Source organism: Aethalodelphis obliquidens, unplaced genomic scaffold (assembly GCF_003676395.1).
Source record: "Aethalodelphis obliquidens isolate GAN/ISIS:26980383/991018 unplaced genomic scaffold, ASM367639v1 scaffold64, whole genome shotgun sequence".
Classification (NCBI taxonomy): Eukaryota; Metazoa; Chordata; class Mammalia; order Artiodactyla; family Delphinidae; genus Aethalodelphis; species Aethalodelphis obliquidens.
This window is the reverse complement of record NW_020838008.1, coordinates 6,571,529-6,595,917: the sequence shown is the minus strand read 5'-3', so window position 1 is coordinate 6,595,917 and position 24,389 is coordinate 6,571,529. Positions and strand designations below refer to the sequence as shown.

Genomic DNA, 24,389 nt, shown 5'->3' with positions numbered 1-24,389 from the left:
TAAATCAGAATTGTAGACTGAAAGAGGCTATTTTACTCAATTCTTATTCCTTGATTCACAAAATTGTAAGGGTTAAATAAAAGAATGAATGTGAAAATTCATTGTGAACTAGGGAGTTATATACATATATTAGCTATTTTAATCTTCATTTTTCTTAACATAAAAGTTTGCTATAACTTTTCCTAAATTGAAGTATAGTTGATTTACAATGTCATGTTAATTTCAGGTGTACAGCATAGTGATTCAGTTATATATACATAAATATGTGTATATATACTCCTTTTCAGATTCTTTTCCCTTATAGGTTTTTACAAAATATTAAGTATAGTTTCTTGTGCTATACAGTAGGTTCTTGTTGGTAAACTTTGCTATAACTTGAAGAAATTTGAAATAATTTGAAGAAAAGAAAAGCTCAGGAATAAAAATTAGATTTCTAGTACTATACAGAAATATTCTGAAATACTTTTTTTTTTTTTTGGTTTCTATACCAAAGTTTGGTTTCTTACCACTGGTAAGGTACTTGTGTATTTATGAGTAGTGAATCAAGAATTGTTACTTTTGGTAATAATATTCCATTATAATGCTTAAGTAAGGAAGTGAGGCTAACACATAGATTTATGTACTACATCTCTCATTATGCCTCTCTGTGTTTAGAAAGGCATAATAATATATGTTATGATTCAGAAAGTTGGTCTATAATATATATATAATTCAAAGCACGGTGAACTGTTTTATAATGAGCTTTTTATTTTCTGTATTTGTGCAAATGACTTATCAGGGATGAAGATACTCTACTGGTACAAAATTAATTATAAGATGTCATACTACATTCTGTAATACAGTATATCATGCCTTTCAGGAGACTTAAATTTTCTTACTTGTATTATAATACCCTTAGCTCACTAAATATTAAAAACCAGTTGATTACTGGACTTCCCTGGTGGTCCAGTGGTTAAGACTCCATGCTTACGATGCATGGGGTGTGGGTTCAATCCCTGGTTGGGGAGTAAGATCCTACAAGCTGTGTGGCGTGGCCAAAAGATGAGAAAAAAAAAATTGATTATTTAGAAATGCTTGCTTAATAATTATCAATACTGTGAAGGAAAATGAGTCAAAATTTTGTGGTTGTTTAGTCTTTAAAAATGTCTTCATAGAAGTGTTTATGTTTAATATTATTTAAAAACAAGGGTAGAAACATACTACAATTCTATAGAGAATTCATCAAATTTTATTACTGTATTAATTTCTCCTTTAAAACAGAACCAGTATCATTTAAGATCGTAATTTTCTACTTCAAAGCCTTGTGCGAAAGAGTTCTGATTGTTACCATCATGCACCACTGTCTGCTGTGACTTTTGCTCTTACCTGTTCCAGTTTCTCATTTCCCATTCTAGTGAGACATTCTCTCCCTCTTCTCAGTATAGACCTCAGTCAGTACTCCCTACCCGTTTCTCTCATGCCTTGCAGGGCACTTTACCTCTCTCAAGGTTTGGGACATTTAACCTAGGAATACTTTTTTAGTCCTACTGAAATGTAAGATTATGTTTCTTTCTAAAAAGTCTCTGAAAAAATTATGTAAAATCATAATATCTTGCCTACATTGAGAAATTTGTAGTCTAAATCTGCACTGTCCATTATGATAGCCAATAGGTATATGTGGCTATTTAAATTTAAATTAATTAAAATTAGGTAAAATAAAAATACACTTCCCAGTAGCACCAGCCATATTTCAAGTGGTCAGTATTCCCATGCAGCTACTTTATTGGACAGTGCTGCCATAGAATATTTCCATTGTTGCAGAAAGTTCTTTTGGTTAGCCCTGTTCTAGACCCCCTTAGACCCAGTTTCCATTCAGCCAACCTGACCTGTAGAATCCACTGTTTTTGTTTTTGTTTTTGTTTTTTTGAGTCCATTGTCCTGACACTCTTTGTGGTCTTAATTCAAGCTTCCATTATGTCATGATGCTAAGATATTAGTTCTCTTTTCTATTTCAGTGCTGCTTCCTTATTTTCAGATTTATTGGGGCATTTGTCAGTATTATTAGAGAGCTGTTGAGTGTAATTCTGGTTGTGCTTTGGATTTGCTATTTTGGTGGCATTTTCAAACTGAACACTAATACTTAAAAAAATGTTTTTTAGGTCCCCAGAGGCAAATTTTAGACAAATCTTATTATCTTGGGCTTCTTCGGTATGTTAAATACTTTTTTTCTATGCATGATCATGAAGTTTTAACTACGGTACTTATTAAGATAATTAGGTTGTAAAGCAATTATACTCCAATAAAGATGGAAAAAAAGATAATTAGGTGTCTGTTAATTCCTAAGAATTTTGTATTCTAACATCATTTTTGGTTAATTTGGCTGTAAATAGATGTCATCACAAAATGTGGTGATACAGTTAGGCTGAGGTTTTAAATTTTGTGTATTTGAATGTATGTGAACTATATATTTCAAGTTCACTGTTTTTCATTTAATAATAATAATCTTTTATGCTTCTTTCACTAGTTATTCTGAAATATATTATTCATACATATATGAATAATATATTATTATGTATTAATGATATCTGTATTAATGGTAAAATATATATGCTTATTTATAATAAGCATATATGTATTAATATATATGTATTAATGATAAAATATATATGCTTATTTAATATATTTAGTACAGAGTTTTAAGTAGGTATGTATTTGGTCAGTTGCTATAAATGTGGCCTAATTTTAATTAATTCATAAGCTTTGTTATATATCTCTAAGTATGCAGCTCTAAATTAACTCTTTTCTCTTTCTATACCTACCTTTTTCTCTGCTCAGGTGTCCTACTTTCTTATCTCCATTTTTCCATTACACTTTGTTTTCTTGTTGGCTCATCCTCTATATCTTCTTTCTCTCTGACTTGCATTCCATTTAATGCATCCTTGTATCGTGTCCTGAAAGCTCTGTTTTCTTTCTTAGTCCTTCTTAATTCTTTTGTTGTTCAATTACCTGAATCCTTTTGATTCTCAAACTCCAGAAGGCAATAGGAGAAGGGTAGGTTTTCTCCATCTGTCCTCAAAGTTGACATCAGTAAGAAAGATAGTGAGGCCATCAGTTGAATAGCATCTTTTGATATCCAGCCACTTTTTAATCAAAAGAAGGGAAGGTGATAGAGCTGTTTCTCATCATTGCATTGCCTCTCTTCTCCAGGATTTGTGCTTCTGTATTAAAAAATAGTTTTACCTATTTGTGTAGTTGACTGTAGAGCAGTGGTTCTCAGTTGGCAGTGATTTTGCCCCCCAAGGAACATTTGGCAATTTTTAGACACATTTTTAGTTGTCATAATTAGGTTTGGGGGGTGTGCCACTGGCATCCAGACCAGAGATGCTGTTAAACATCCTACAGTGCACAGAATACCACCCCCCTACCAAAATATTATTCAAAGACCTAAAATGTCAATAGTGCTGCTCTTGAGAAACCCTGTCCTAGAGGGTAGCAAGAGCTGTAAGGGTGACAATTAGGTATCTACTTCTGTCTTAGATTGTACCAGTTTGCCCAGGTTTCCATACCAGTACTGTTTCATCTTTTTTAATAAATAGAGAACCTGTATCAGTTTATCAGTTGGGATATACCTCCTTAATCAAATAAGCCACTTAAATTGTTTTTCTTTTTTTAGTGAAATTTCACAAAACCATTTATATTATTGTTACACATTTATGAAAAGTTTGTTTTGTTTAACTAGAGAGACTGTTTTCTGGATTGGAAGTATTACTGACTTTTTAATTTCTTTTCACTTAGAAGTAAAATAAGTGAACTTACAACAGAAATCAATAAACTTCAGAAAGAAATAGAAATGTACAATCAAGAGAATTCAGTATATTTGTCATATGAAAAGAGGTGAGTAATTTTGCAGTTAAAGTATGCAAGATATGTTTTTATTATGAGTAACATTTAATGTAGTATGTATCAGGAGTTTAATACTGAATTTGTAGTTATACATAATATTCATAATGTTCATCTGCCTATTTCTGTATTTATGAATGTTTTTATTTTATGTTTCCAGAGCTGAGACTTTAGCTGTTGAAATCAAAGAGTTTCAAGGACAACTAGCAGACTACAACATGGTATTTGTTCTTTTCTGAATCTCTTTTGAATATTTTCATTGTTTTTTACCAGTTTAAAAAATGTTATTTTAAATACCAAATAATACATGAATACATGCGTAGTGAGAAAGATTGAAACCATAGAAAGTGTAGATATTAAAGTTTCGCTTTGCTTTCTCCCTCCTTTCCCTCCCCAGAAATAATTTGGCTTAACAGATTGATAAGTATTCTTCAAGCCTTTAAAAAAAAAAAAAAAGAATTTATCAATACTTAAAAATACAGAAACATGCACACATTTTTTCCCTAACAATGTTAAAATAATAATTTTTAAAGTAGATAAAATTTATTGGGTACTAGCAATGTCATTACTTTAAAAATGTTTTTGTCTTTCTGTGGAGTGTTGTCATCATGAAATTTTAAAAATTTAATTACTTAGTCCACAAATTACCTTCATCAGTATGTTTCATTCAAAATACAGTGTTTGCCTTCTGTCAAAATAGAGTATCTAACATAAACATAGTTTTGCTTCCTAATGTGGACTTCCAGAAGATGATTCCTAATGTGGATTTACAAAAGAAATGATCCCGTTGGCAGTGTTGATTACTGCCTCAATCTTTGGGGTAATCTTGGCCCCATGAAAATTTCTAGTGGCAAAATTTTCTTCCTTCCTACTCTGTAGGTACTTTAGGCAGCAGTGGTCTCTGGACTTATTGAAAACTTTTATCTCACTTCTCCAACTAAAAAATAGCGTTACAGGGCTTCCCTGGTGGTGCAGTGGTTGAGAGTCCGCCTGCCGATGCAGGGGACACGGGTTCGTGACCCGTTCCGGGAAGATCCCACATGCCGCGGAGCGGCTAGGCCCGTGAGCCGTGGCTGCTGAGCCTGCGCGTCCGGAGCCTGTGCTCCGCAATGGGAGAGGCCACAACAGTGAGAGGCCCACGTACCACAAAAAAAAAAAAAAAATAGTGTTACGCAAAATAAGAAACATGCCACCATAACGGTTAGGTAAATTATGATATACCTACTTGATATTGTTACATTGTACTCATAAACAAAATTTCTCTGATTATAGTATATTGTAATTTTCACATTTGTTGGACTTTATAATCCATAATATTCTGTAAATGATGTTCTGTTCTAAATATGAGAAAAATAGTTTTTTTGTTTGTTTGTTTTTGTTTTTGCGGTACACGGGCCTCTCACTGTTGTGGCCTCTCCCGTTGCAGAGCACAGGCTCCGGATGCGCAGGCTCAGCGGCCATGGCTCATGGGCCCAGCCGCTCCGCGGCATGTGGGATCTTGCCGGAACGGGGCACTAACCCGCGTCCCCTGCATCGGCAGGCAGACTCTCAACCACTGCACCACCAGGGAAGCCCGAAAAATAGTTTTTTATAAAATATAAAAAGACATTAGATGAAAGGGATTTTTAGTTGTACTAGAATGCATTAGGTAAGTTACTTAATATAAAAATATTAATAACATGTAAAATATGCTGTTTGTAGGTTTTTCTCTGATACAGAGAAAGCAGTTAGTTAGCCAGATATCTAACATATAGTAAGGTCTCAATAAATATTAGAGCTCATTAGCACTTATTATTCATACCACAAGTGAAAACGTGATATATAGTAATTTATATTATATTAGGAAAGCTTAGTCTTTTAAAATCAGTTACATCCAAATAGTTTGCTTTTAGTACCTCCTGTTCAGATTCTGGCTCTACAACTTGCTAAATTTCTGTATCTGCAAAATGTGGACAAAATATCTACTTCATAGGGTAATTGTGAAAATTAAGTGAAATAATACATCTAATAAGTTCAGAACAGGGTTTGGTACAAGGTAAATAGATAAATATGTTTGCTATTCCTGTCATTGCCTCACTCTTTGAAGTACGCTAACTAGTGTTCTGTTTGTGCCTTGCCCTGTTTTTTTTTAAATTTTTTTTTTAATTTTTAGAAGACCAAGAAAATCATTTTACATTTACACTGGTGTAAATTTGTAAATCCGTTAACACTCCTCCCCCCTGAAAAAAAAAAAAAAAAGAGAGAGAGTGAGAGATCTTCCCCCAGATTTTGTCTTCTCAACATCCTTCTTTATAAGCTCAGACATCTTTTCAGAGCAGACAAAGCTGTTTGAGGTACGATCGGCAGGAAGAGTAGTTCATTACTGCCTACTTTTCCACCCTAAAGACGTAGTTTATTGATTGCTGTAATTCATAGTATATGCTTACTTAGATAGCTCAATATTTGTTTTTGTCTTAGAATGTAAAGTACTTGGAAGTATTAATACTTAAATGACTACTCATTAGTTGTAAGATTGAATACCTATATTATGGATTACAGAGAAAATTTATGAAGACTAATATAATATGGTTTTTTTGTACTTTTCTTTTTAGTTGGTAGATAAACTTAATACCAATACTGAAATGGAAGAAGTAATGAATGATTACAACATGGTAAGAAAATTTATAAGTATAAGCAATAGATCTACATTGCCTCTAAAACAAAGCATTTATATGTAGAAATAATTTGATAAAACCTTATGTACCTTGGAGATAGGTATTACTCTGATCCTAAATACTACTGTTATAGTTGAGTTCCTTTAGTTGCTCTTTTAAAATTTCTTCCTGTTGGTTGGCTCTCCCAAGTGGATGCTTCAGTGTCTTTCTGCAAGGCTGTGTTTAAACTGGTCTCTCACTAAGCATTAGTTAGGGAGTCCCGTCTACATATATATTAGGTATATTATATACATAATATATATTAGATATATTATATACATAATATATATTATGTATATAATATATCTAATATATATTATGTATATAAATTAGTTTCTATATAAATTAGTGTATATACATACTAATTGTATATAAATTAGTTTGCAATACTTCTGGTTTAACATTTGTGCAAATGGAGCTGAGTACTCAATGAAGAGTTTTATTAGAAAGGGAGAAAATGAATAGTTACCATATGATGCCAGACATAATACTACTTTTGATTAGTAAATGAGAATTTATGTTCAGTGGTCTTGGATTATTTGGTAGAAAACAGTAAAATGATAATTGCTAGCTTAATTGATTATAAATATTTGGAAAAAAATAACATACAACTTATAGCATAGTTTATAATTTATTTATACAATCAAAGACTATTTTATAAAAGCATAGGATTTATAAAATGACTTTTCTAAATTGGGATTCTATTAATAAAAGCAATGATAATGTAGTGAAATTATTCTTAGCTTTAAAACACAGGAGAATTCCCAATTTAAAAACTGTATTTTTAATGCCAAATGTAAAAAAGTAAAATCTTTGTGTTTTCTTAGTTTTTTGGGATGGGTCCAAATTCTAGGCTGAATATGCACAGGTAGAGTCAACTAGGAGTACTCAGGTAAAATCCTAAATGATTGAAGAATGCAACTTGCATTGGGTGTAAATTTAACATATTACTAATCAACTACTGAATACTTAAAAAAATCTTGAAATTCTGTTTACATTAATGAAGTTTACATTAGATTACTTGACAGATCAGTAAACAGTGAATATTTTTGGTGTGAGATTACAGTGCCTGTGAAAAAGACCATTTATTTGTATTTGGTGTTTGTAGTGGTTTGTTAAATGAAGCATACTCTATTTTTTAAAACTTTGCCTGTGGCATTATGATTATTATAATAATCTCTAATTGGTTCATAATCAGAACAACCTTTAAAGAGATAGTTTGGCCTAATGGTAATTTTTATCAATAACTTTTGTGTTAACTCTTTATTCAGCTTAAAGCTCAAAATGATCGAGAAACACAAAGTATGGATATTATATTTACTGAAAGACAAGCGTGAGTACACTCTGTTTAGAAATCAAACAGATTTATAAGTGACTTGTATAAGGTAGTTTAACTTCTGAGCCATTTATTTCTTTACAATTTTGTTAATTGGTTTTCCCTGATGTATTTTTTATTTTAAAAAGTTGAATATTTGCAATACAAATTGTATTGTTTATGTATCTTATCTTCATTCAGAGAAATAAAATTTCTACGTCTTGGAGTTTAAAATCTATGATGGATAAGAACATCTTCATCTCTACCATTTGCAATTTTAACTTGAACTCTTTTTTTTAAAAGATTTGTTTATTATTTATTTATTTTTGGTTGCGTCAGGTCTTTTTTTTTTAACATCTTTATTGGAGTATAATTGCTTTACGATGGTGTGTTAGTTTCTGCTTTATAACAAAGTGAATCAGCTATACATATACATATATCCCGATATCTCCTCCTTCTTGCGTCTCCCTCCCACACTCCCTATCCCACCCCTCTAGGTGGTCACAAAGCACCGAGCTGATCTCCCTGTGCTATGTGGCTGCTTCCCACTAGCTATCTATTTTACATTTGTTAGTGTATATACGTCCATGCCGCTCTCTCACTTCGTCCCAGCTTAATGCGTCGGGTCTTAGTTGCGGCACACGGGATCTTTGTTGAGGCATGCAGGATCTTTCATTGCGGCATGCAGGCTCTTCATTGTGGTGCACAGGCTTCTCTCTAGTTGTGGCATGCAGGTTCCAGAGCACGTGGGCTCTCTAGTTTACGGCACGTGGGCTTTAGTTGAGGCACGTGAGCTCAGTAGTTGTGGCACGCAGGCTTAGTTGCCCCACGGCATGTGGGATATTAGTTCCCCGACCAGGGATCTAACCCTCCCGCCCTGCATTATAAGATGGATTCTTTACCACCGGACCACCAGGGAAGTCCCTAACCTGAGCTTTTTAACTAATTCAAATTATGAGATTTAAGCCCCAGTCTAATGAAATGCACATTATTATTCAGTGGGCTATTTATGTTATTTCATTATTCAATTATTAATTGATAATTAGTTGTTATATTAGTAATCTAATCATAGATGTAGATTATTTGTGCATCTTTATATATAACCTGGTTAAAGACCAAATACCAAGTAACTTTGAGTTTCGTTATAAGGTAAATGTGGCAGTGACAGTAATGATTACAAAGATAATAAATGGATGTAGTGTAGTTATCTTAGCCCATTTGGGCCGCTATAACAAAATACCATAGACTTGGTTACTTATAAACAACAGGAATTTATTGCTCACAGTTCTGGAGGCTGGGAAGTCCAAGATCAAGGCACCAGTATAGTCCTATTCTGGTGAAGGCCCTCTTACTGGTTCATACCTAGCACCTTATCAAGGTATCATCACATGGTGGAAGGGGCTATGGAGGTTTGTGGGATCTCTTTTTTTTTTTTTTTTTCAGTACGGGCCTCTCACGGTTGTGGCCTCTCCCGTTGCGGAGCACAGGCTCCAGACGCACAGGCTCAGCGGCCATGGTTCACGGGCCCAGTCGCTCCGCGGCATGTGGGATCTTCCCAGACTGGGGCACGAACCCATGTCCCCTGCATCGGCAGGTGGACTCTCAACCACTGCGCCCAGGGAAGCCCTGTGGGATCTCTTTTATAAGGGCCCTAATCCCATTCAGGAGGACTCCACCCTTATGACCTAATCACCTCCCAAAGGCCCTAACCTGCTAATACCATTACCTTTGGTGGTTAGGATTTCAACGTATGAATTTTGGAGGGACACAAATATTCAGACAACAGCATTAGTTAACATAATTATTCTTTATCGACTTTTTGATCTTAATTACTGTCTAAAGCAGTGCAAACAGAAGATGAGCTATTTTGTACATACTAATACTGCACACATTTTGTTCCATAAACTTACCAATATCGATTTCCTTGAGAGCAAGGATAATAATTAACCAAAATTATGTAACATCAAACATACTGTCATATTACCTCTGCATGTACAGTAAATATTTGATGAAGAATAGGATTTTAAATATAAGGATGAACTATTTGAAAGATAAATGTAATTTTCTATTGATGAAAAACAAAGGAATCTCATTTTCTCCATCTATCATTTGATGCTACTGTAAAGTGCTATCTTTTTTTTTTTTTGGCTACACTGGGTATTAGTTGCGGCATCTGGGATCTAGTTCCCTGACCAGGGATTGAACTCAGGCCCCCTACATTGGTAGCGCGGAGTCTTAACCACTGGACCACCAGGGAAGTCCCTAAAGTGCTATCTTAAAAATTACAAATATACTGGAAGTCTCTTCCCTTTTACAAAGAAAATTCCATATTCATGGTGACCAAGCACTTACTTGAAAACTTCCTTTTGTTGTTGTTCTGGTTTTAGACCATTTAGCAAATATTTATCATTTACTACATATAAAATACTTTCCTAGGTACCTAAAGAATAAGAAATAATAAGCTATACCCTGTTGAGGACCTTATATAGTTTAGAACATTTAGGTCCTCATTTATTTCATCATTTATCTGAAAAGTTATATGATACCCAGGTCAGATTTATAAATATTATATGTACATGTTTTATAGATATTTTATCCAAAAAGATAACTCCCAGATTATAAATTTAAGAATTTCATAGGTTTTTATGTCTACTTGGTTCATTTGATTAAGGAAAATGTTCTTAAAATAAGGTACTTTGTCCTGAAAATGTCAGCAGTTTCAAAACTTAATATCTGTAGTTTGTAACTAAGGCTGAGTGAAATAGGTTCTACTGACCCTTTAACAGGAAATTTAAATTAATAACAAGTTATTTTTATAAAGTTTATTTTTATATATCACAGGATAGATTTATTTCATGTGTTAATCAGATAGCCAACATCTTAATAACACGAGACTTTATCTTGACTCTGTACATTCAAAGGGAGCAGGAAATGTCATACCTTGAGAAAGCAGGTATAAAAATCTTGTTTTTATTCTCTTCTCTTTTAGTACCACCATTTACTGTGGTATGAGACCATCTAGTTTATTATGGAACACCTATTTTTAATAAATTGGTTATAGTATATAGCTTCAATATGTTACTATGACACCTGTGGCTTTAATTCAGTTTCATGTGCCTGCTTGAACTAATGATTCTCTTCCAATTCTAATGTCTACAGTTTTCTAGTTTGGTGTTAGCTAAAATCATTTATCCGTTAAAAATATATGAAATTATAATTTAAAACCCATTTATTTTTCTTTGTTTAGTCAGATATCTATTGAATACCCAATATTTAATTATAAGAGGCTTTTGAATGTAAGAGATGAAAGGTAGTTTTTGCTCATTCATAATTATATTTCATTTTACTACATTTCTCAAATATGAATATTTACCTCAAATTAAGAAATGATATTTTGGTAAAATGATAGATTATTTAGAAAAAGATGACTTTTATTTTTAAAGTTATCTCACTCTTATAATTGAGATTTAAAACCATAACGTATAATTTACATTATCTGTTAGGAAATATTACACTTAAAACATTTGTATATTTTATTGAAAACATGTTCCTATAAATACAAATACGCATTACAAATGAGTCAGTTCTTTTATTTCACAGGATATATCATCCAAAACAGTTTTTATTTTCCTCAGTAAACATTTGAACTGAATTTACTATTGATATAACCTTAAAAATGACTATTTTTAGGATATAATGTACATCTACATTATTTTTAGTCTCTTTTTTCTAAGAAATTATCAGGTATGTACATGTGTTAAAAACTTTATGTTATAGAGAAATTTCAACATACCCAAAAATTAAATAGTGTATTATATTCCTATATACCCATCTCCATCAGCTTTTATTCAACCCTGCTCCATCCAGACCACTAGACACTGTTGCCTTCCCTGTATAATGATGAAGAAAATTTAAAACCCCATATTATTTAATCCATAAATATATTTCAGTGTTTTAGAGATATTCCTTTCTCTAAAAGATATGAATACTGTATACTAAATTTCCTCACATATGGAAGGTAAAAATGATAGATTTTGTTACAGTTTTTAATGCCACTATTTGCATTAAGTTGTTAAAATTATGATTGTAGCCAATGGATTATAAGGAATTGGCAAATAATTCACTTTAGACTCTTCCTATAATAGTCTCAAGGCCAGTATTCTTTGGACCATTGTTGTCCTATGAGGTATTAGCAGCCATACATCAAAGAAAAGATTTTGTTGTCAAGGAAGTTTGGCAAATTCTTAATATTTCGCTCTTGAAGAGCAGAGAGCAGTTTAGTAAAGCCTTGGGTAGGTCCTGTAGTAAAGAAACTTGTTTGACTTTGTTTAAACCCAGTATTTCCTAGTAATTCTATAGTAGTTTGTCCATGTACCTTTTAATCCCCCACCCTGTAAATACTTCTGAATGTCTCTCTGGAAATTAATGTTCTAGAAGACAATTTGGGAAACATTGCTCTATCTACAGCATGGCAAAGAACTGACCACGGACCAACTGAAGATTCCTCAGCCACAGCACAGAATCATTTGAATAAAAATCTAAAGAGAGGCAGAAATAGGTATTTTAAAAAACAAGATTCATAGATGATTCCCACTTTGGAAGCCACCATATTATTCAATTGTGACAGTCATACATTTTGATGACAGTCTTTCTTTGTAACGAAAATCAAGAGATTTGTGCCTGGACATTGAACCTGTGCTTTAAGTCGCTACTAAATTTTCAGAAATTTAAAAAAATTAAAAAAATTTAAAAAGCATTTTCCAGTTCCATGAATTCATTCTATGGGCATAAAATCAACCTTAGCGTGTTGTCAGTTTAAACTATCTCTGTTCTTCACTTTGACTTGTGATAAAATTCCATAATCTTTATTTCTTTACTGATTCCAATCAGTAAAACTTTAATATGTATTACATCACATATCTGACTAATATGAAAATCTGTTCATTTTAATTAATGAATAATTTACTTTAGGCCTTTTCCTACTGTTATGTATGGTCCCCTGAATACTGCTGAGAATAGTAATGCTAGTATTTTAACTGTTAGCTAACAAGGAGTGGCAGTTACTGTATTTGGACCTACTTGCACAATGCCAATGAGAAGAGCATAATTTTATGATACATATGTGTGTTGCAATTAATATGATGGTCTACTAGCTATAGTTCAGTATGTCATGTATCAAAATCTCCACGTCTAAACTGTGAGTGAGCTGTTAACATTTTTTAAAGAATCAAACATTGAAAGAAATTAATTTTCTTCATGTAATTCATGAGTATCTATGTATTTGTCTTCAATAAACCCATCATCATCTACCACAAATTGACGTAGTTGTTCAAATATTACTATAGTTTCTTCGGAGCTTGTGTCTGGTATCTGTGGAGGAGGACTTGGGTTTCTGGTAAAACTATCTTCATAGGTTTCTGCTTCATGCTCTTCCAGGCGATGATGCTTGTAACTAAGCAGAAAATTATACCATACTGGACATTTGATAGCAATTGAAATGAGGAGTGAAGTCATCAGTACAGTGACTACCACACTGACAAGAAAAGTCCAGCTTTTTCCTTGAGATTCACGTTCTTAAATGGAATACCGAGAAAGAGAGGGTGGGGGTAGTTTTGTTAAATTGACAAAAATAAAATAATCATAATTACATGTCCTAATAACTCCCCAATATTGGTATTAGAAATAAATGTACATAATCTTCTTTAAGCAAAAGTTACTAAAACTGCCAAAAATAAAGATATTTCATAGTGTGGTGAAAGAATACCTTTTTTCAAAATATCTACCTGTCTTTGCAGGTATTGTTTATCCGTTCACCTAGGAACATTATTGATTTATACCTGTTAAGAATTGTGACTTAACTAGTTAATACCAAGACTCAGAGAAGTTAAATATCAATAATTTGCATAACGACATTTGACTGATAGCTAGCAGAGCCTACTTTAGAAACCCAGTGTTTTGTCAGTCTTTTCTTGGGTGGAGGAATTGTTCTTTTACACAGTTTCTAGAAATTTAAAATACAAAAAAATAATGAAAACTATCTCGATTTATTTGGTATGCTATCCTCAGCAATATTATTATTCAAAACCAGTACATTACCTGAATTTCTTGTTAAGTTGTTCAAAAAACTATTAAATGTTGAATTGCTAATGGACTCAAAATGAATGTAAAGATCTTCAGTTATAGATGAAGGAAATTTTGAGTAGCATTCAGCCTTGTAAGGTACTGTTTTGATATTGTAGCACTTCAGTGTATCCGGATAGCTGCACATGGTGATATTCTCATTTTCTAGTAAATTAGAAAGAATAAGATTTATTATGGAAAATAATATTATTATGGTTAATAAATTATTATGGTTAACATTTTATAATTTTTTATCTAGAATTTCTTGACATATTTATCTGTCATCCTTAAAGGTATTATAAAAAAGAAACTGTTGTATTTGCCTAGCAACACAACAAGCGAAATGCCCATTTCTGTTTATGTTATAAATGTAGCTTAAGTGCAGCATCTGTTTATTGTTTAGTTTGTCTGTGTTAGTAATGTAAACATGTTATGATTTAGATTATTGTGAACATCTGGAACATGGCATGTAGTTTAGAAAGTGGATCACCTGTTTTCACCTACTCTCTGACAAGCTATCCTAAGAAAAGGAAGTGCTTTTAAAAATTAGTCTTATATATCGAAACTGCAAACTTAGTATACAAAGTGACAGTTTCATCTCATATATATAGAACATTTAAGTTTCTTTTCTTCTTTTTCTTTTTTTCTGGAGAGGCAGAGGGAGAGCTTGTACTCAGCAATTTCTTTTCAGTGTTTCTTCTTGTTTCCCTTAAACAGGAAGTTTCCTTTTCTTTTAGACATGAAACAAGAGACTTTTCTGGGGTAGAACAATCCAAAATCAATCACATTTTGGTTTTGACTAATTTAAATTATGATTGCTTACCTAGTGTCACATTCGATGTGTTCAACCAGTTTTGCAAATTCAGTAGACTACAAGAGCAGTTCCACGAATTTCCGTATAAAATTATGAATTCCAGATGAAACAGTTGTGGTACATCAAGATAGCTTATCAAATTGCCTTGCAGATTCAATAGTATCAGGCTTTTTAGAGGCACAAATATATCATGATTCAGTTGAACTATTTTGTTTTGGCAGAGATATAACTGTTTTAGTTTATCTAAGCCTGTAAAGGCACCCTGTTGAATTATGTGGATGGAGTTTCTACAGATATTTAAAATTTCTAGATTGGAGAGATTACCAAAACTATTATTATGTAGGATAATGACATTATTCTCAATCAAATAGAGCTCGGTGAGTAAAAAATATGTCTGTAGAACTCTTGTATCTGTAACATTCAGAGTAATTTGGTTATAACTGAGGTCAAGTATAGTAACATTTTTATTGATATTTGCTGGAATCAAAGCATAATTCTTTGCAGTGAAATTACATTTGACTTCCTAAAAAGAAAATTAGAAATGCATTAATAAGGAAAAATGCTAGCAGAATTTCCCAAATTTTCATATGCAGGCAATTAGACATTAGAAGGAAATACTTTTAGAAAAAAATCTACTATCTAATCTTTTTTTTTTTTTTTTTTTTTTTTTTGCGGCACGTGGGCCTCTCACTGTCGCGGCCTCTCCCGTCGCAGAGCACAGGCTCCCGACGCGCAGGCCCAGCGGCCATGGCCCACGGGCGCAGCCGCTCCGCGGCACGCGGGATCATCCCGGACCGGGGCACGAACCCGCGGCCCCCGCATCGGCAGGCGGACTCCCAACCACTGCGCCACCAGGGAAGCCCTACTATCTAATCTTTTTATGTTAAAATATGAAAAAGGTAAAGCAAATACTTTTTTTTTTTATTGGGATGGAATGTTGAAGATTAAGGAATTCTGATATATATAATTGAGGAAGGAGATTGTAGTTTGTCATACAAGTATCTTCCAACTGTTATTAAATAATCATTACAGAAAGAAAATATTGGTATATTACCATTTATATATGTGGAAATAAATGGTAAATAATAATTCTGTTAACTTATTTAGTATTTCAGTGTGCAAGATTGACATTTATAAAGAGAAAATAATGTAAAAATGTAATTTTTAAAAATCAGAGCTACCAGCACTACATCTAGGACTATTAAATAATTAAGAAACAATATTCAATATATATCTCTATAGGGTTAACAGCTCAAAATTTGGTGTTTTAAAAGAAAATATCTTGTAACAGAAATTGAGCCATGTGTTGAATTTAAAGAGTCAGGCAACAGGAAGAAGTGCTTTCCTTATGTGGATAGAAATCCAAAGAAATAGTTCTTGTTTTGACTGTTTTTGTAGTTGAAATGTCCCCCAATAATAATAATAATGTAACAACAGCAATTTCCCTCATAAATACGTGGTTTTTTAAAAAGTTTCCTACATTTTAAAGTGTTTTTTATGTCTTAACTAATCTCCGGTTTTGTAGTGAAATTTTACGTATTTCTCCTTTTGTCAGCTTTTAAAGAACTCAGTTTTTTAAAAAATGAAGACCGCTTTTGTCAAATTAGAATCTGGCTCAGAGATCACATGTTTTGAATATACACAGCTAACTAAAGAGTTTGTTTTGATAGCTTGCTTTTTTTCTTCTTTCTTTTATTGCCTTCAATATTTTACTAAATCTACACAAAGTGTACCTTTGAAAATATTTTCACTAGCTTGATTGTAAAAACTTACGGTTTTAGACGTCTGGCTTTCGTCTGATAACAATAGCATGGAGAGTGGCCAAAACAAGATTGTGATGCTTGTGATTTTCATATTGCAAGCCTGACAGAAAAGAGAGTATTTATATCTCATTAGGAGACTAGAACATTAGAGATTTTTTAGGACATTTTGATTTCCATTTTTCTCCTTTTAAATCTATTTTTTCTTAAAATATATAAAATATGAAACAAGTAAATATCCCTTCACCCTCCCTGCACTCTAATCTTAAAAAACTGGAAAGCTCCTGGGGAGAATGAAAGACAGTAATTTTCAGGGTGTCTTTTTAGTTCCTAGATCTAGTGAAAGGAACTTTAAAACAATTGAAGTGGTTGTACATTTTAAAATTTTAATATATGTGCACAAAAGCAAGTCCAGAAGGATATATATTTATGTATATATACACGTTTAAGTATATGCTTATATTGCTACTTCTTGATTTTTCAATTTTAGGCATTATCTATTGATACTATCCTTTGACTTAACACTTTGGGAGATGAGAGTCCTCAGCTTTCTTTCAAACACTCCCTACCTTCATCTTCAATGCATCAAATATATACTTACTGTCTCTTTACTCTCCGAGCATAGTCACTTGTAATTTTGGTTAGATGAGTACTCAGTGTTTATCTATCAGGAATGTATAAAGCTGTCAATGACTGAGCCCTGTTAACAGGATTATTATTCTGTTCCTGCACACTGTTTTTCCTCTAATTAATTGTCCTGGTTTTCTTTTCATGTGCGTAGGGTTTGTTTTTTTTTCTCACTAATTTATACCCAAACTCTCCCTAGCAAATCTCTCAATAGTTTATGTATATTAGATAGTTTAATTTGTTTCATTTGCTTGAAGAAGTCTCTCCCAGAGCCTGCTGCCATGCTCTGATCTAGATGAGCTGATCACTAGGCCCTCTACACAGCCGTTGACTTCCACTCTCCTTCCACCCTCATTGTAAAGACTCCCTTTTGCCCTTGTTACTGGATTCCTGTTTTCTAGAATGCCCTGTCTTGGATTACTGCCTTTTTTCCATGGAGCTTCCTGCAGGAGCTTCCTGAGAAGGTCCATAGAAGAGAATTTTTTTTAGACCGTGAAAGATATTTTGGCTAGAAATAGAACTCTAAGTAGGAAATAATTTTCCCTCAAAAGGTTGATGGCATTGCCCCATTGTCTTTGGGTTTCTAGTATAGTCGTCCCTCAGTATCAGCAGGGGATTGGTTTCAGGAGTCCCTACAGATACCAAGTCTGTAGATGTTCAAGTCCCTTACATAAAATGGTGCAATATAATGAATACAGTGGACCCTTCGTATCCACGGGTTTTACATCTGTGGATTCAACCAACCATGACTGCATTACTGTTGAGAACTGTGATGCTATGCCGTTCTAATTCTTTATCCTTTTATGTAACTTGCCGTTTCTTAACCCCAAAGCTTTTTCTTTGCTCTACAATATTATATAGTTAGAGGTGTACAGTATAGTGATTCACAATTTTTAAAGGTTATACTCCATTTATAGTTACTATAAAACATTGGCTATATTCTCTGAGTTGTACAATATAGCCTTAATATGGATATTCTGAAATTTCATGATCCTTTATGAGAGTCTGTTTTCATTCATGAAACTGGGCAGTTGGTGGGCACTTTCAATCTGGAAACAATGGGAAATTTTCTGAATTATTTGATTGATGGTATTGATAATTTTCTTCCTTATTAAAAAAAAAAAAAAACCTCACTTCTCTTTCTAGAACCCCCTTAATTAGGTGTTGGATCTCCTGGTATGATTTTCTAATTTTTTATGTTTACTCTTCCACATTTCATCTCTGTGTGTTTTTGCTCTGCTTTCTGGAATTTTATCATCAAACTCTTCTGTTAAAGTTTTCTTTTTCCTGTCATCTTCTTAATTCTGAAAATTATTTTTTTAGTATACTGTGGTATGAATATATTTTTCCTTGTTTTTTTCTTGTATCTCTTGTTTTCTTTTTCCTTGAATAGCCTTTGTACTCTCAAGTTGTGTTTTTCCAGTTTATTTTTATAAGTATCCTTTATGTTAGAGGTTTTCTTTTGAACTTTGTGTATCTGTTAATATTTGGTTTAGGACTTACATATAAGAGTGGGAAACAAAAAAGCTGATGGGAAACTGTGCGTTTCTGTGGTTCTTATTAACTTCGCTATTATTTTTTGGCCACGCCGCACGGCCTTTGGGGTCTTAGTTCCCTGACCAAGGATCGAACCCGTGCCCCCTGCAGTGGAAGCGTGGAGTCCTCACCACTGGACCACCAGGGAATTCCCAGTTCTTATTAACTTTAGATCTTACTGTAGAGTGACCTTAATGGACTGTTTTTTGGGGGAATCCCTAAATGTCATTATCTTTAGATTGTTTCTCTTGGGCTGCTTGGATTCCCCAAAATGACATTTTTAATCTGCCTGAAAAGGTGAGGCCAAGTAGCCAGCATTCTGAGAGCTCAGTGGTGGAAAAGTTGAGTTTACCTCAGTAATTAGTATGTAAACTTTAACTTACTCTCCCTGCTTTTGGCATAACGTCCCTGCAGTCACTTGTGCCTAGTGCCCAGATTCTGTTTGTTTTATTTTCCCCAGAGCAAAAAACCAGAAGCCTTATTTTTCTGCTTAGGTAGGAGAGGACCTTTACCTGGCTGGGCAGTGTCAGGGAGAAAGACTTTCAACTATGTTTCAGCCCCTCCTTTTCTACTTCTAGAATATCTGGTACTGCCAATCTCTGGGCCGTCTAGGGATTCTGCAGTGTAAATCAAGTGGCTTCTCAGCTTTCCCCACTGCTGGCTTGGGAGAATTTTGCTTTCCCAGTCAGTTTGCCCTTAACTGTTAGCTTTCTAGTTTCTAGATTTTATTGCTGTTGTTTCCTCTTCCATTCTTTTTGTCTTTATGAGTTTATATACTTCAAATTACCTTTTATTTTCATTTTAGTAGGGTTTTGGACAGGAGTCAAAGTTAGTGGGTACATTCAACATGCCATGTTTAACTGGAAACTGCCATTTATTTCAGTAATTCTTCTTACTATAAGTACTTTCCATTTAGTCATTTTATTCATGACCTTGATATTTCTTATTTTTATTTCTGTTTTGTTAAAGTCAACATTAGAAACTGCTGCATAAAGCAACTATTCTCCAATAAAAATTAATTTTAAAAAGATCTATTAAAAAATAAATAAATAGGGACTTCCCTGGCGGTCCTGTGGTTAAGACTTGGCCTTCCAATGCAGGGGAGTGCAGGTTCAATCCCTGGTCAGGGTGCTAAGATTCCACATGCCTTGCGGCCAAAATACCAAAACAGAAGCAATATTGTAACAAATTCAATAAAGACTTTAAAAAATGGTCCACATCAAAAATAAATAAATAAATAAGAAATAAATAAGAAACTGCTGCAAACAAATGATCTGTTTGAAATGATATGAATATGTCCTGTTACTATCATCCTTAGTGGTTAAAATTTAGTCTTTTGAGCCTTCTTATTGCACTTGTTACAATTAGTTGCTTATGATTTTTTAGGAAAATTTATTCCACGAGAGCAGGAGGTAAGAAACTACTCGGTGAGCAAGATTCATTTCAAGTTACTAAAGTCTGTTGCTGCATTAGCAATGAGGAATTTATTGTTATGCGAGTACTGGTCTATTCTAGTTAACTTCCTCATTGCCTTCCATCTGATGATCTGTTTATGTTTATTCCTTTTCCACTTTCTTTCTTTACATGGCTAAATCAAAGTTTGAAGAAAAAGCCACTGTTCTCCTAGATTTTACAATTTGAACGTAGATCATAATAGAATCCCTTTTAGAGTCAGAAATGAATTCAAGCTATCACTTATTCCAGACCACTGCCTACAAAAGGAGATCCCTAAATCATAAATAAAAGGTAGTTTACCCGTATTTAGTGATTTCTAGGAATAAGTATGCAACCTCTCCAGTGGCTTGTTTCAGTATTTCTCAATGGTGTAGTGAAATTCTTCCTGATGTTTTTGTAGGATGCCCATGTGGGTAGGGCAGTGGTAAGGAAAAAGAGCTTCTTTTTTTTCCCCAAGAAATAAATAGGATAAGGGTGAATAAAGGAAGCAGATAGGCTACAAAGAAAATTAACTAAACTAAAGAGTTTATGTGGAATAGAAGCAGCCGGAGAAGGTAATGGAGGTCAGGTGGGACTGTGAGACTTGTGAAAATGGAGACAGAGGATTGTCTTGTATTTATTATCTTTATCATCTGTGTTATACTAATAATTGTCTTCTCCAGTATGCTAAAGTGAATAAAATCGTAAGGGTTGGAAAAGGAATCTTTTTTTTCCTTCTATTTGATAAATTTTAGAGTTAGAAACTATATATACTTAGAGCTTAAGATAGATTCTGTACAAGAAAGCAGTCAATAGAGCTAAACCATTATTAGGTCTAAAGCTATGAAATGCATTGATTGAGCCACAAGGTCCATGGGGCTTTTCGTATATTTGTACATGTTTTGAGAGGGGAAAGATTGAAAGATGGGGTAGGTGGATGTTGACCATCACAACACTAAATAGACAAATCCTTAGACAGCAACATTTGCTAGCTTTATTGGCTATCTTGAAGACATCAGATTGGCAGAATAACTAGCCAATAGTTTATGCAGAAATTGTTCTTGAGTCAGTTTACCCTATTTAAAAAGTTGATTTAAAAGGAAACAGCTATTATTGCCTTTTTCTCCCTTTGGATTTTTTTTTTCAATTTGATATTTATTTTGAAATGATATGTGGGCTTGAGTTTAGTGATTAAAAAATAGAGAATAAATGGAATATCAGTTTTTTTAAAAACTATCTTACAAAATTAAGTGCCCTTTTATATAGCCTATAACCTATATTACAGAAAAAAAGATTTTCACAAAAGGAAATGGTAGATATTAAAAAAGAAACAATGTTCTTCTTAGTGCAGTTTCAAGTACAAGTTTCTGAGAAGTTTTTGGTCATGTACTTTATATGACTATTATATACCATGAAATAAAAAGATATTGCAATTATTTTGGTTTTGTTAAATAAAATGTATATACTGTAATACAGTTTTGTCAATAAATATTTTAGATATTTATACCAGAATTCAATGTATTTGGAGTAAGGTATTAATAATTCACAATTAACTTATCTCTTGTAATTTTATAGAACTTCTTTTTTCAAACTTAAAAACTTTTATAATGGAAACTATCAAGAAAAAACCTCTAAGTAGGATAGTCATTGCGTAGTTTCAACAATTATCACCTGGTAGTCAGTCTTTTTTCATCTTACAAATTTGTTTTTAAGTTAATATCACTTCAAAATGCTCTGTGATTAACATATTTCAAAATAAAAAGATCTTATAAATTTGATTGGTTAGATGAAACCTTTTTTTTTCAAAAGAAAAATAATTAATTTTTATTACGTTTTCAATTTATTTGGGAAAGATTTTTTGGCCATGTCCCAGGTTTATATTTCTAAGGTAGATCTTGTGAAAAATACAATCATATTTTCTTCTCTTTCATCACTTATTAGAGACAGAGATTTTTGTATAGACTTAACAAGTTTAAATATGATTTCAAAAAATTCATCAGTAATCACTGAACCTATAAATATATAGGATCTTACCTTTCCTTTTTTCTTTTGTCTCCGAGACTGGTGTGTAAGGAATGTACTCTCTTTCTTCCACACCATTAAAAAAAAAAAAGTATGTCATATGATTTTATTTCACTTTGTTTTAACCTTTGTACCGTGAACAGGTGGAAAAAACAAAAAAGAAAGAAACTAGACTTTCTTAGCAAAAGATTGACTAGAAGAATAATTTCTTAAAGTCATCTTTGACTTTTTCAGTGTAACAACTAAGGTGGCTTGCTTAACCTTTGTGATTCTTAATCTTAGAAAATTTAAATATTAACAAATTTACTTTGTGAGTTAAAGTATATAATATTGAGAATGCATAATTTGAAAGATACATTGCTAAAGTGATTTAAGTGTTGATCCTAAAGGTACTTTGTATTTTGAAAGATTCAAGTTGAAAAGGTTCCACCAAGTTTTGTATTCCACTGAGTTTCAACTTTGTTGTTTACTCATTTTTATGACACCATCATTGGTAGTTTTACTGCCAAGTTATAACAGGAGCAGACTGCTCAAAGCATCAAAAGACCCGACCCTTGGCCATTACGTGACCTTCAAAAAAATCAGTTACCTTCCTTGTGCTTCCTTGTGTAACTTCCCCTCTGTAAAATGGAATACTTTACAACATTAGTTCCCATCTAACTGTAGTAGATACATCAGGCAAAAACATGGTTAAGATTCATTGTTGGTGGTAAATAATCATGGAGTTCAGAATGAGTTAGATCTAACAAACTTCTCTGGGCTTCAGTATCCTTAATCTGTGAAACAAAGAGATTGAAATAGATGATCTTTTCTGTTTGAAATTTCTATGAGCACATGAATATACCCGTGTAAATTGTAACAGCAGCAGACACATTTTTTTATGCTATAGTAATTGAGGCTCAAAGTGAAGACATCACTTCCTGTTCAATAATGAGACAAAAATAAATAGAAATTCCAGGTTGTCTGTTTCATTATGTTCATCTTTTATTTGGTTATTATGAGATGCTCTCTGTAGGAAAATTTCTGAGTTTAGATTATCTTATTCTGGTACTAGGGTATGAATGTGTAAAGTGTGTGGAGGATAGATATGTGGATCTATGAGGCTCAGTTAGTGATTATGAAAACTGTTAACGATATCTACATTTGAAAGAGATTGAATAGAATAATTATATTTTGAAACTCAAAGTAGAAATTTATGATATTGAGACTGAGAATTTATCTTCAAGCAAGCTTTTTATATGTAAATCTTGAAGTATTTACATGATAACTAGCATCTTACCTCTATTTTTTTCAGAATTTTTCTTTACCCTATTTATAATTGATCTTGCATAGGTAATAAGTGGCACATCACTGGTATTTCTTGTGATAAAGATTGATAAAGATTTTTATCATAAAGATGATAAATCATCTTATCATAAAGATGATAAAGATTGTTATTGTTTGTAATTAATTTCATTACTACTACTTACATGATTAGACTTATAATGTTCCTGTTATATTTTCAAGGAAATTAGCTTATTATTTTGCAGTGCTAAAGTACAGTTGATAATTTGTGAAATATCAATACCAGTTTTAATTAAAGCAGTAGATAAAAGGGAATTTAAGCAAAATATATTAATCTAAAGCTATGAATTTTTTAATCAAATTGCACTGTTGGTCTTCCTACTCCCCAGTGCAGTCAGAGCTGTGTTACTTGAGATGATTTATGTGGTAAACTTCCATGCGAGATTTCATTTGGTCAAAGAATTCTATAGCTAAAAGATACTTGAAAACCACTATTCTAAAATTTAACTCTCTTGTTTGTCTTGAGGGTATGATAACAAAAAGTGCAAATACATTCTCATATGTATAAGACTTTAAGGATTTTCTGTGATAATCTTTGTGGTTTTTTATAAGAAAGTAAAGTGGAGAATAAGGAAATACAAGGATTTGGAGATTGAGAAGAGAAAGATGTAAAATAAGTCTGTGTTTTGTTTTGTTATAAATTTATTTGTTTTTGGCTGCGTTGGGTCTTCGTTGCTGCGCGCGGGCTTTCTCTGGTTGCGGTGAGCTGGGACTCCTCTTTGTTGCGGTGAGCAGGCTTCTTATTGCGGTGGCTTCTCTTGCTGCGGAGCATGGACTCTAGGCATGCGGACTTCAGTATTTGTGGCACATGGGCTCAGTAGTTGTTTCTCGTGGGCTCTAGAGCG

General features: G+C 33.0%; 2 protein-coding genes across 9 annotated transcripts in view; one reads left to right on the top strand and one right to left on the bottom strand.

Annotated features, from left to right (window-relative positions):
• Window positions 1–24,389, top strand: part of IFT74 (intraflagellar transport 74) — a 78,558-nt gene that overhangs the window by 8,674 nt on the left and 45,495 nt on the right. For 7 of the 8 annotated variants that reach the window (XR_003429176.1, XM_027089064.1, XM_027089063.1 and 4 more), the window contains 5 exons: window positions 2,139–2,187; window positions 3,775–3,873; window positions 4,040–4,100; window positions 6,471–6,530; window positions 7,844–7,905. Coding sequence is in view for 7 of the 8 variants with exons in the window: in XM_027089064.1 (XP_026944865.1) it covers window positions 2,139–2,187; window positions 3,775–3,873; window positions 4,040–4,100; window positions 6,471–6,530; window positions 7,844–7,905 (331 nt within the window). In the remaining variant the exon portion in view is untranslated. The remainder of the gene's footprint in view (window positions 1–2,138; window positions 2,188–3,774; window positions 3,874–4,039; window positions 4,101–6,470; window positions 6,531–7,843; window positions 7,906–24,389) is intronic. The other variant, XM_027089065.1, reaches the window with a different exon arrangement.
• Window positions 13,132–18,449, bottom strand: LRRC19 (leucine rich repeat containing 19). Its single transcript, XM_027089068.1, has 4 exons — window positions 16,595–18,449; window positions 14,831–15,344; window positions 13,984–14,172; window positions 13,132–13,460 (listed from the first exon to the last, which is right to left on the bottom strand). Exons 1-4 carry the CDS (start codon window positions 16,712–16,714, stop codon window positions 13,132–13,134), a joined length of 1,152 nt encoding a protein of 383 aa, XP_026944869.1. The 5' UTR covers window positions 16,715–18,449.

What these genes read in the sequence shown, in the direction of transcription:
- LRRC19 (XM_027089068.1), bottom strand. Translation starts at nt 16,714, where the DNA reads ATGAGATATAAATACTCTCTTTTCTGTCAGGCTTGCAATATGAAAATC. An exon ending in AAAGCCAGACGTCTAAAACC is followed by an intron (nt 15,345 to 16,594) that starts GTAAGTTTTTAC and finishes TTTTCTTTTTAG; the next exon opens with GAAGTCAAATGTAATTTCAC. An exon ending in CACATCGAATGTGACACTAG is followed by an intron (nt 14,173 to 14,830) that starts GTAAGCAATCAT and finishes CTAATTTACTAG; the next exon opens with AAAATGAGAATATCACCATG.